Source organism: Calliphora vicina, chromosome 3 (assembly GCF_958450345.1).
Source record: "Calliphora vicina chromosome 3, idCalVici1.1, whole genome shotgun sequence".
Lineage (NCBI taxonomy): Eukaryota > Metazoa > Arthropoda > Insecta > Diptera > Calliphoridae > Calliphora > Calliphora vicina.
Window position 1 is genome coordinate 130,876,558 of NC_088782.1, and position 13,205 is coordinate 130,889,762.

The 13,205-nt window shown below is 31.5% G+C and overlaps 1 protein-coding gene across 1 annotated transcript; it reads left to right on the forward strand.

The window, feature by feature from the left end:
• Positions 1-1,854: 1,854 nt before the first annotated feature.
• On the forward strand, positions 1,855-10,621 carry AGO2 (Argonaute 2). The gene is made up of 11 exons (XM_065505641.1): positions 1,855-2,010; positions 2,080-2,151; positions 5,843-6,574; positions 7,479-7,768; positions 7,836-7,924; positions 8,011-8,608; positions 8,670-9,038; positions 9,099-9,218; positions 9,369-9,911; positions 9,969-10,336; positions 10,409-10,621. Exons 1-11 carry the CDS (start codon positions 1,995-1,997, stop codon positions 10,500-10,502), a joined length of 3,291 nt encoding a protein of 1,096 aa, XP_065361713.1. The 5' UTR covers positions 1,855-1,994; the 3' UTR covers positions 10,503-10,621.
• Positions 10,622-13,205: the final 2,584 nt, after the last annotated feature.

A 13,205-nucleotide genomic window follows, 5' to 3' on the forward strand; every position in this document is an offset into this window, starting at 1 on the left:
TTGTTTTTTGTGTTCTTGATAAATTTAGGATGCTGTACGCTGAAAGTGGGCAATGTACATACATATATACTAATTATAAAAAATAATAATGCATCCACAACAAAGGTGAAGGGTATATAAGATTCGGCATAGCCGAATATAGCACTCTTACTTGTTTCTTCTAAAATATTTAAGCGGTCTTAATAACTTAATATGCTCATTAAAATTGGCTATTGGTTCGCCGGATTCTTTTTCTTTTCTGCCATTGGAATCTATTGATTTTGGCACAGAATTTGGAACGGAATTACAAAATATAAAAATGGAATAATATGATGTAGAAATTTTAAAAGAAAATGTTTTTTTGTACTTAAAAAACTTTTAAAAGAAATGCTTAAACAGTTACCAGAAAATATAACTCTTTTTAAAGTATATAATGAATTTTCAATATTAAAATGTGGAAATTTTCGGTAGTTCAAAATACATTCATTAACTTTATTTAAATCCAAAATTATCTGCAGAGGAATATGAATTGTAATTTTCAAAATTAGCATATATCAATTAAACTTAGATCTTTAAAGGTGAAATTTCAACAAATTTGTTAGATTTTTGGCCACAAGTTTACAATTATTGCGATGCAGCTGGAATTGTTAAAAGCAAACTGAAATCTGGGAGTGAATGAATGTTTTTGTGTATTTATTTCATTTAATACTCAAACTCAGACATTTTGGAAATTTTCGGTAGTTCAAAATTCATTAACTTTATTTAAATCCAAAAGTATCTGCAGGGGAATATGAATTGTAATGTTCAAAATTAGCATATATCAATTTAAAATCATGGACCGATTCTTATAATTTTCACCAGAGTTACTCCTTTTATCATAAAAGTAACGAGTGCAAAATTTTATGATATTAGCTGCAATAAATTTACAAATATGACCAAAAATATGTGAAAATTATCAATTTTTTTTGAGGTTGTCCCACATTTTAATTCATAACTTTGGTTCCACTGTACCAAGGCGTATTTAACAAGGTGACAGCAGTGGCGAATTGAAATAAATACAGGCGAATTCACTTATTTTTTATATATAGAGTTTGACATGCGGGCGTACGGGCGAATATTTTTTATATATGTAGTTTGACATTTGTGCGTACTATTTCTATAATCAGCTGTGCTGCCGATGGCACCTTATTATATGCACCTTGCACTGTACCGATTTCGCTGATTTTCAATACCAAACTGCTTAGGACCAAGGCAAGGTGCATTTAATAAGGTGCCTTGCTTAGGACAATAATCAAGGTGCATTTAATAAGGTGCCATCGGCAGCACAGCTGATTATAGAAAGAGCACGCACAAATGTCAAACTACATATATAAAAAATATCCGCCCGTACGCCCGTATGTCAAACTCTATATATAAAAAATAAGTGAATTCGCCTGTATTTATTTCAATTCGCCACTGCTGTCACCTTGTTAAATACGCCTTGACAATAATAAACATTTTTCTTGCAACTCTACTAAGTTTGTTTGCGTATTTTGACGTGAGCGTGTTTTACACAGACGGACAGACAGACGGACATGGCTCAATCGACTTAGAATTTCATATATATATATACTTTGTTGGGTCTCAGATGAATATTTCTCAATGTTACACACGGAATGACAAACTTATATATACCCTCATTCACCACTTATGGTGGTGGAGGGTATAATAATTCAACATGGAAAAATGTATACATGTGCTGAAAACTACAACTATGAAAATATTGAGTAATTGCTTTTTGGTATTGGGTACCGGTAAAAATATACAGTATATTGAGTACCCAATACTCAATATTTAAGCAACTCTAAATTGTACGAATAACTCAAGTACGAAGAATAAAATATTTGTCTGAACTCGGATAATATTTGATTAAATAAAGTTTCTACACAAATTATAACTTTCATAATTTTGTTTACGAGCAATAAATTTAAACAACATAAAGTTTAAAATTTATATTTTTAAATAACACTTGCAAAATGGGAAAGAAAAATAGTAAGTCATTTGTATTTATGAAGAATCACTGGACACAATACTTTTTATTGTCTCGCAATTAATATTTAGAGTATAAGAAAGACGAAGATTCCACGGGCAAGAAAAATGAATCGCAACAGCAGGCCCTGAATTCTGAAGCAGGTAATTTGTATTATAATGCTAATTTCACAATATCTTCAAAATATGTATCATATTTCATATAGTACACGTAGGGTTTATGGGGGAATCACACAATTTTATTTGTATTATGTATGTATGTATGTATGTATATCATCAAAAAAAGCTGCGTGGGTTTATTGTCTTGCTTAAATCCAAATATTACATATAAAATGCATAACTGTTAATAGTTATTATTGCATTTTCAAAGAAATTATGAAATGGTCGGGGATAATTTCCCATATCTACAACAGGGTGCTAATTCTCGTATATAAAACAAAATTTCTATAAATTTTATTCGCTATCATTGAATAAGGGAATCGCAAAAATAAAATAACTCGAACTTTCAAATAAGAAAAATAAAAAATTATATTTACTCATAATCGGACAAGATGTAAAGCAAAGTGTTGAAAAATTTGGTATCGCAAAGAACTTTGCCTTTTATCAAGACAACGTCGCAAGTACACATCAGGAGTTGCAAGGCTTTGGTTGATACATAACTGTCCCATACTTATAGAAACACATGCACAGAGCCCAGACTTTAATGTAATTGAGCACCTTTGGATGGAATGAGGAGATTGTATAAAACAAATTAAACACTTAAGTTTAGCTAAAAAAGTTTTTAGTAGAAGTATCGAACCACACAGAGACTAAAGTATGCCAAAACTTGGTAAAATCAATTCCAAAGTGATTACATGGCGTTCTAGACAACAAAGAAATACCTATAAAAATCCGGTTTTGATTATTGTCTTTTAAAAAAACCGGTTAAGCGGTTTATATTAAATTTTTATTTAATGGAAATTTAGCATTTTTTAATTCTTTATGCAATTATTTTATATCTTTTATGAAATATTGTCAAATGCTACAATTTTCTTTAAAATAAATCAATATTTTTAAAAATGGTAACAAAGTTTTTCATAAATATGTTTGAATGAGCTTTAGAAAATATATTTCATTAAAACCGGTTAACCGGTTTGTCAAAAAACCGAAATCGGTGGAGTTTACAAAGATAAGAAAACTGGATTTGAAAACGCTGAGTTTTCCAAAACATGGGCTCAAATTGAAAACATTTTTATGATTTATCACAATAAATCTTATATATAAATAGGCAACACGTTTTTTTGTGGTACACTTTTATGTATGTTATTTATTGTCCACCAATATTGATGATATATATATGCTTTAAAAGGTTATTTGTCTAGATATGCACAATATAAAAAATTGTTTCAAAATTCTTTCCATAGAAGCGGTAAAAAGCGTATATATGTAGTATATATTAAAATTACACAATTAAAGAAATGCAGGAAAAGGGAAAATTTTTGCGAAAATATATTTATATTTAGATTCGTATACGGAATACACCATCCCTGCAGCCACATTATCAAGTTTTGATTTAAAGTTTTTTACACATACTACACAGATTATTACAGATATGCAAGAAATGACAGTTCTCAAAAAAGTAATATCGATATCGAAAATTTTCACGTTCTACAACCACTTTTCAATAGTTGCGAAAAAATATAAAATTTTCAATAGGCAACAAGTGTAATATATATGTACAGTAGCCCAAGAAAGTCTACATACAGGAAAAATTATTATGTTACTTTAATTTAAAGCAGTTTTTTCAGTTTTTTTATGAGATACATATATAATAATACATGTCTTATGTCGATTTTAGCATTTTTGATTCTGTTATTAGAGTTATTGATTCTGAGTAAAATAACGAAAAATCTATTTTCGGTCACGCGGGGCTATTAAGTTTCATAATATTTTGAACATTAAAGCCCAAAAAACCAAAAAAAAAGTCTAATAAAGGTGAAATTTTGGACGTGATAGGAAATGTTGCTAAACCCGACTTAAGTGATGTTTTGTTTTAATTTTTTTTAGTGTTAATTTATTTTTTAAACAAATATATTTCATTAATTTTAACTTACAAATACTGCTTTCAACGAAAAAATTTAATTTGAATTCCTGTATGTAGACTTTATTGGGCTATTGTATGTATATGTACCTCTTTATCACTATGTTTATTAATATTATTATTATTATTCACAAACATATTTAATTTAAAAAAATGGTTTTATATTGCGGCAGAGTATGTGTAAAAACACTACAAAGAACTATGGCGGCAGAATATTTGCAAAAGAAAAAACTACATTGTTTAAAAAAAATGTAGCTGATTACAGTTTTGTAAATTAAAATACCAACTTCATACAAAACTCACAATCGATACTGGTGGAGTACCATTTAAAACTCAAATCAACTGGTGGAGTACTATTATCACTCTTGATTTTTAAAGAAGGTTTAAGCGTTTCAGCTTCCTATGTGTATAGGTCGACTAGGGACTTACTTGAATCGATGTGGGATATTGAGAGTCTTGTTACTCCGCCATCAAACTTTAAATTCCAAAAAAGAAATACCAACTTGAAAGTGAAATTGAAAGCGAATCTGTTTCAATTTTTAAACTAGTGATTGTATTAGTAAAATAGTATTGTTATATTAAAACTTGAAAGGCAAAACTTGAACGCATAATCCCCAAGATATGTAATAGTTTTCTGACAATTTCGTATAAAATGGTTAAATTGGTATATTTCGTTCTATATCTTTAAATCTATATCACCAACCACAATTTTTTGTTGTATTTTCGTATAAATTAAATTATTACTCTTTTAAAAATAGAAACAAAATTGTGAAAACTTACGTAAAAAATAAAACGGAGCGTCATACAAATTAATCAAAGTTAGCATTGTATAAATAATAGGGTATTCAATTAATCGGGGTTCTGGTTTAATCGGTTAATCGAGCAAATAATTAATCGGTATTTAGATTTATTCGGTTAATAATCGGTTAATTTTATTATTTTGTGTATGAGATATTTGACAAGTAAAAATTTGGGATATATACAAATTAGAAAAATATTAACATCTACTATTTATATGTATTTATATTTTTAAGAAATAGTAAAATGTCATAAAACATTCAAAAAATGTCATAAAACATTTTTTTGAATTATGACGTTGTTACAGCAAATGAATGATATGTGTATTTTTTAGGGTTTTAGTGAGATCTTCTGAAAAAATCTTTTAAATAAAGAATATAATTTAAATGTTTTCCTTTTAAACGATTCTTTAGATTTATTAAAACTTTTCTTGGAAAAAGACTCTCTCGCTGAATGTATATGTGGAGTACTTTTTGGATTGTTTTATATTTTGAATACTTTTAATAGTTTAATTTAGTTCTGATAACTAAAAGACTCATTTCTAAAAAAAGTTTCGTCTATACATGTAAATATATACATAGTTTCAAATACATGTAAATTAAATATATCAGTTGTTATACTCACTAAACATGTTTATTGGATGTTCCAAAAAATATCTAATTTTAATTTGAAATTTGTATTTGAATAGAAACGGACAAAATAAATACAAAAAAAATATGTTAGTGTAAAAAAAGGAATTTCGGTTAATCGACACAAATTAATCGGTTTATTTGTTATTTGAAAATCGGCAATTTTAAATTATTCGAACAGTTAACCGTCCAAAATTAATCGGTTAACCGATTAACGGTTAATCGATTGAATACCCTAATAAATAATTTATAACCGATTATGGCCAATAGGCTAGGTTGTTGAAAATAAATAATAATAAAAAAAAAAATAATTAAAATATTTTCATAGGTTCAAGTAATGGACAACAAAAAGGTCCTCAACCACATCAAGGTCAGCAACAACAAAAGCCCCAACCAGGTGGAGGTCAACCTCTACAACAAAAGCCCCAACAAGGTGGAGGTCAACCTCTACAACAAAAGCCCCAACAAGGTGGAGGTCAACCTCAACAACAAAAGCCCCAACAAGGTGGAGGTCAACCTCAACAACAACAAAAGCCCCAACAAGGAGGAGGTCAACAAAAGCCCCAACAAGGTTCTTGGCGAGGAGGTCAACCTCAACAACAACAAAAGCACCAACAAGGCGGAAGTCAACCTCAACAACAACAACAAAAGCTCCAACAAGGCGGAGGTCAACATAAGCCCCAACAAGGTGGTTGGGGAGGAGGTCAACCTCAACAACAGTCCCAACAAGGTGCTTGGGGTGGAGGTCAACAACGCGGTTCTAGCCAACAACATGGTGGAAAGGATCAGCAAGGACGTGGTACAAATCAAAAGCAAGGTGGAAGAGGTCAACATCAACCTGAAGGTGGTCAACAACAACGCGAAAGGTATGATCAACAACGTGGACAAAGTCAACAACAAGGAGGCTGGAGGGGCCAACAAGAAAGACCTCAACAGGGTGGAGGACATCAACAAGAAAGACCTCAACAGGGGCGATGGAGTCAAGATCAAAATCGACCTCGCCAAGGCCAACAGCAACAGAACATTGGAAAACAAATGGAGGGACTATCGATTAGTGATGGTAAGATATTGTTGGTATATTTATATATATTACAAAGAAAATTACATAAATTTAAAGTGGTTCATGAAAGTGTTGGAAAATAGGTAAAAGAAAAAAAAATAGGACAGACATACGGATATGGCAATATCGACTCCGTTATCTAATCCAGAATATATCGTCACCTGAAATGCGTAACAACCAAACAATTAAAAATTGAGTTTTTAATGGATATTGGTACAGCGCATCAAGGCACACGTCTTCACAAATTTTTAGATTTCTATTTTTTTTAAAAAATAACGACTTTATTAAAGAAAGAAACCCATATTTGTAACCGCAACACCTTTAACTTTATTAAGTTTTTTGTCTCCCGTAAAATATACCCTTTTGCATCTTAGGTGACGATAAGTTACTGATACTTTATGGTGACGCAAATGAGAAATTATGAACAAGAAAAGAAATAGGTACTAACAATAAACGCCCATGTTCTGAAAAGCGCATATAGCTGAAAATTTGCGTTTTCGATTTGAAAACGCCAAACAGGTGTTCTGACAAACGAAAACGCTAAAAATTTGGCGTTTTCAAACCGCTAGTGCATACTGAAACCAATAGCAAATCGCGTGGTTTTCAGAACATGGTGAAATGCGTTTTGTCTTTTTATGGTTTGAAAACGCTGCGTTATATGTTTCATTAGCAAGATAAGATTTTATATTCTGAATATTTATGGGTTACCAGATTGGTCCCACATAATATTTCTAAACAAAACAGTTGTGGTACACTTTAATGTAAAATTTCAGAAATCGAAATAGTCCCGATTAATTTCGAAAATAATGGAACGTTATTTAAAACAATGTTTTCCTTCACTGCCAATTGCGTATAACTAATTGTATGTAATTACAAATATTATAACACATTATTGTTATTTTAGAGAGTCCCCTACCGGTTAATGCGAAATCATGTAATGGTATTGTTCGTGGAACCTTGGGAAAACCTGGTGTTGTCGAAGTTAATTATGTAAAATTAGATTTGAAAGATATGCCTAAAAAAGCATATCACTATGATGTCACTATTACTCCTGATAGACCAAAAAAATTTTTACGGCCTGCATTTGAACAGTGTGCACGTGAAATGTTTCCGGACATCTCCTCGTCATTTGATGGCATGAAAAGTTGCTATACATTGGAACGTTTGAAAGCTCCCATTGATCATAAAGTAGAAGTATGTAATTTAAGAATTCATTGTTAATATTAAAGCGTTATAATCAAACAATTTATTGCAATTGTAGGTCGCCGATTCCGGTAATAGAATGAAAGAGTTTCAGGTACAAATAAAGGAAACTGATGGTTGTATTGTGGATTTGGAAACATTAAGAACGTAAGAATTTTGTCATACGCCTTGAATTATATATGTATTACATACATACATACTAATATAATAATTCTATTTATTCATCTATTCAGCTATCAAAATGAAAGAGTTTCCGATAAACCTATGAGAGCTCTTCAAGTTTTGGAAGTTGTATTGGCAAGTAACAATCACAAACTTGGAATTCGCGTAGGACGTTCATTTTTCCGTAGACCTGAAGATGCATACAATTTACAGGATGGTTACGAGGCATGGACTGGTTTATTTCAAGCGGCTATTTTAGGTGAACAACCACTTTTAAATGTGGATATTGCCCATAAATCGTTTCCATGTGAATCAACTATAACTGATTATTTAAAACAACAAAACATCGATATAACCAGAGATATAAGATCAGATAGAAGTTTCAGAGATGTTTCTACGTATTTAAAAGGAATGAATATCATCTATGGACCACCGGATAGTTTCGGTGCTCCTCCCAAACAATATAAAGTTTTAGACATTGGAGAACCTGCATCCCAAAAAACTTTTAGAACTGATGACGGGAAAGAGCTCACAGTGGCAAAGTACTTCCAATCTCGAGGATACCAATTAAATTATCCGAATCTTAATTGTATAAGTGTTGGCTCAACTGTACGACAAATTTCCTTGCCCATGGAGTTGTGTTCTATTCCCAGCGGTCAAGCTCTTAATGTAAGTCTGTAAAGTAAAACTTAATAGAAAAGAAAATAAATAAACATGGTAAAAATTACAGCGCAAGGATAAAGATAGGCAAGTTCAAAATATGATACGTTACGCCGCAACCTCCACAAACAGACGCAAACAAAAAATAATGGAATTACTAAGATATTTCGCCCACAACGATAATCAAATAATACGTGAGTTTGGTTTACGAATTGGTTCGAATTTCATAAAAGTTCCAATGCGTCTGTTGCCAGCGCCATATATGGAATATCTCCAAGGACAAACTGTCACAACTTTTAAAGGAGCGTGGCGTATGGACAATTTAAAGTTTTTAATGACTTCAAAACCACCTAATGGTCATAAATGGGCAATCCTTTATGAAGAAAGCTCAAACAATCGTGGTATATCATATCACGATCTCGAATCTTTCAAATCGAATGTAAGTACTGCATTTATGTCGATAAGTTTAATTATTTCAAAAATCTCTTTATATTTTCAGGTCATCAAAACATCTCAGAGTCTGAATATGAACTTGCAGAACTCTGCAGAAATAAAAACTTACAATTTTCGTAGTTTGCAAACAATGCTTAAACAACTTGCCAGCGAAAAATACGATCTGGTCAGTTTTTATTTTTATATTTTTTTGAAATCATTTGTTTTTCTAAATTCCCGAATTTAGCTAAGCGCAAAGGATTAAGATTATACAGAGACGGATTATTGGTGGTTGTTTTTTGCATACAAACATAATTCTTGAACTTTTTATTTTTAGGTATTTGTTGTTCTCTCCGATAGAGGTACGCCTTATTCTAAAATTAAACAAACTGCTGAATTAGAGGTTGGCATATTAACACAATGTATTAAGGACAAAACCATTTTTCGAACCAACAAAGATCGTACAGTATTTTCAAATATTTTGCTAAAAGTAAATGGAAAATTAAATGGTACTAATCATAAAATTGCTCCGGAAAGAGATTTAAATTTACTAGCACCTATAAAGAATGTTATGTACTTGGGTGCCGATGTAACACATCCCTCTCCAGATCAAAGGCATATACCAAGTGTTGTTGGTGTTGCTGCCTCACATGACGCACATGGTGCATGTTACAACTGTCAGTATCGTCTACAACGTTCTACTGTTGAAAATATCGAAGATATGGAATCGATTGTTCGTCGCCATTTGGATGTTTACCATAAATACCAGAAAAGTTACCCCAGCCTAATAATTTATTATCGCGACGGTGTGTCAGATGGTCAGTTTCCTATTGTGGAACGCGAAGAAATTCGTGCCATTAGAAGTGCTTGCAAGAAAATGGTAAAAGTACTGTTGAATTTTTTTTGAAATTATACATTATGCTTATATCGTTTGCAGGGCTTCAGTCCAAAGCTAACATGCGTTATAGTAGTTAAACGTCATCATACTCGGTTTTTCCCACTTACACAACCACAGCATGACAGGGACTTTAACAATGTTCAGGCGGGCACGGTGGTCGATCAACACATAACTCATCCCAATGAAGTGCAGTTCTTCATGGTTAGCCACCAGTCCATACAGGGTACAGCCAGACCCACACGCTATAATGTCATTTTGGATGATTCAAAATTCGACATAAATCTATTGCAAAAATTGACATATAATCTCTGTCATTTGTTTCCACGATGTAATCGTGCCGTATCATATCCGGCCCCAGCCTACCTGGCTCATTTGGTAGCATTCCGTGGTCGCGTGTACTTGGAGGGGTGAGATTAATTACAAACAAATAGTAATACCTATAATGCATACATATATATAATGTTCTACAAATATTTCAGGACACAAAGATTTGATAACAACTTGAACAAGGAGTATGAACGTCGTCTAATCAGACCCGAATTTTTGAACAGGAACCCCATGTACTTCATTTAAGGAGCAGGATGGCATAAACATATTTATATACTATACACATACACATACATATGTATATTATATTCAATTATTAATTAAAAAAAATAAAAATTAAAATGTTCTGCTTAGTGTTGCCTAAATTCGATGTACTTGTCAGGTTTACAACTTTTATAGGAGATCGTTTCCGTACTAAAAATTTCAATATATTTTGTTTATTTGATTAATTCTAACTATTTCTGAATAAAACCTGTAAATTTGAATAGAATAGGAGTTTTGGGAAACTAGAGTTTTAAAATGCATAGAATTTATAGGCAAAACTATGCAAACTAACTACACAAGAAAAATGTAATATTTATTTATAGCTATAGTATTGGTCATAACTAAAGCACCCCCTCAGTGCATTTTTTTCATATGGTATTTTTTTGTATAAAAACAAAGTTTTAAATATCTATTATGTATTATTTTCATTTGTTAATATGTTTATTATTGATAAACAAATACTTCCAAAGTTAACCTTTCCATAAGAGGTAACTTAAAATCAAAAAATACTTTAAGGTAGAAAATGAAACGGACAAAACTAAAGCACCCCTTCAAGGATGAATCTTTTTGCTCTGAAGCCAAGTCTTACAAACATTGGAGGTGTGTTTAGATCGTTATCCTGTTGGAAGCTCCCTATAAGTGGCATCTCTTCACTGGCATAAGGCAACATTACATCTTTCAATACATCACGGTACATGAAGCGATCCATAATCCCATAAATTTTATGATTTGGCCCAAATCCTTGACCAGAAAAGCATCACCAGACCATTACATTGCCTCCTCCATGTTTAATTGTTCCTTTGCAATACTTAGGATTCAATCTTTCTCCTTTTGGTCTGCGTACACGCCTTATTCCAGCGGAACTTTTTAAGCTGTATTTGGATTCGTCAGGAAACAGTACTGTCTTCCATTTTAGTACACTCCAGTCGATGCTGGCTTTGGTAAACTTCAGTGTAGCTTTCTTGTTCTTTGCTGATGGAAATGTTTTTTTTGCTGGTCGTCAGCTGAATAAACGGGCTTCTACTACTCTTCTACCGATTGTTCTTTCGCTAACGCATAATCTTTAACTTGTTCTCACTTGACTAGCGGATGCTTTACAATCTTTTTGTATTGCTCTTTTGATCAAGGCATCATCATATCGTGTGGTTTTATGCGAACGACGTGTAGAATGCACCGGTGATATGCGGCCAGTCTTAAAAAATTTTGAAACGAGTCTGAAAATAACTGATGTTAATTGAATATTTTTTACTCATTTCATGTAGTGATAAGCTTTTGATCAAGGCATCATCATATCGTGTGGTTTTATGCGAACGATGTGTAGAATGCACCGGTGATATGCGGCCAGTCTTAAAAAATTTTGAAACGAGTCTGAAAATAACTGATGTTAATTGAATATTTTTTACTCAATTCATGTAGTGATAAGCCCGTCTTCCAGTCTTCAATAACTTTAATTTTAAATTCACTGGAGTACTTGTTCCTTATCATTGTTTTTTTTTAACAATAAACTGTATAAAACTTAAAGTTTACACACTACGCCTTCCATTATTTTTATCTTTTGGAATTTTTAAATGCATTTATTGTGATTCCCGTAACTCACATTGCAAATATGCAGTACCGAGTCAAATTTTTAAACATCTTATAAAAGGGTGCTTTTGTTTTGTCCGTTGCGTTTTGAGTTTTTATATGATTTATCATTTTAAATTAATTTTTAATAATATTATCTTTTACTAAATGAATATCTAAATGAATCTACTTTTTGCGAAAAAGAACTTTTTTATTGTTGAAAATGAATCTCTGGGGTATCAGAAACAATGTTTGTTCTACGACTTTTTTATTTCTGAATTTTTTGAAAAGATACCGTTATTTTTATGTTACCCCCGAAAATCGCCATTTTGACCCTTAAAACCAAAAAATAGGCTTGATAATGTTCCGCAAATTTATCCAGGAGTGTTAGGTCTAAATTTTTTCTGAATGCACCAACTTCCAACTTCGAAAAAAATCCAAATAAGATGTATTTTCTTAAATTTATCAGCCCAATTATGAATAAAAAATTCCGCGGGAGTTTGTTCCCCGGGAGTTTTTTCTCATTGAAATTGAATAGGAAAAATGAGAAAAGGGAAAAAACTCCCGCGGAATTTTTATTCATAATTGGGCTGTATAAGAAAAATGTCATTACCACCACCTTGTGGTTGGTGGTTTGCAAGAATTGGTGAAACAGAAAAATAGATAATTTCAAAACCTTTCAAAAGAGGTACACATCTGGTCAAAATAATAGATACACCAAAATTTATTTTTTAAAAACGAAAAAAAATAATGGTATATTGTAAAATTATAAAAAAAATTCAGTCGATTTTTATTTATAGTTAAAAGGAGAGTAAAAAACAAAAACAAAATATTTCATAATTAATAATAAATATTATAAAGTAAATTAAATTTCGAAAAATTTGGTGCTCATAATAATAGATACATTTTTAAAAATTCTTATTAAACAAAAGCTAATAAACTTTATCTTAAAAAAATTAGTTTATTATTAAAGTAAAGCTAGTATCCAGTATATCCACATTTGTTTTGTAAAACTTTCTCCACTCTTCTGGGCATACTGGATATCAAGTTCTGACACTTCTCCAATGGAATCTCGTACCATATTTTTTGCGTTTTCTCCCATAAATCGTCTTTATTTTTGAA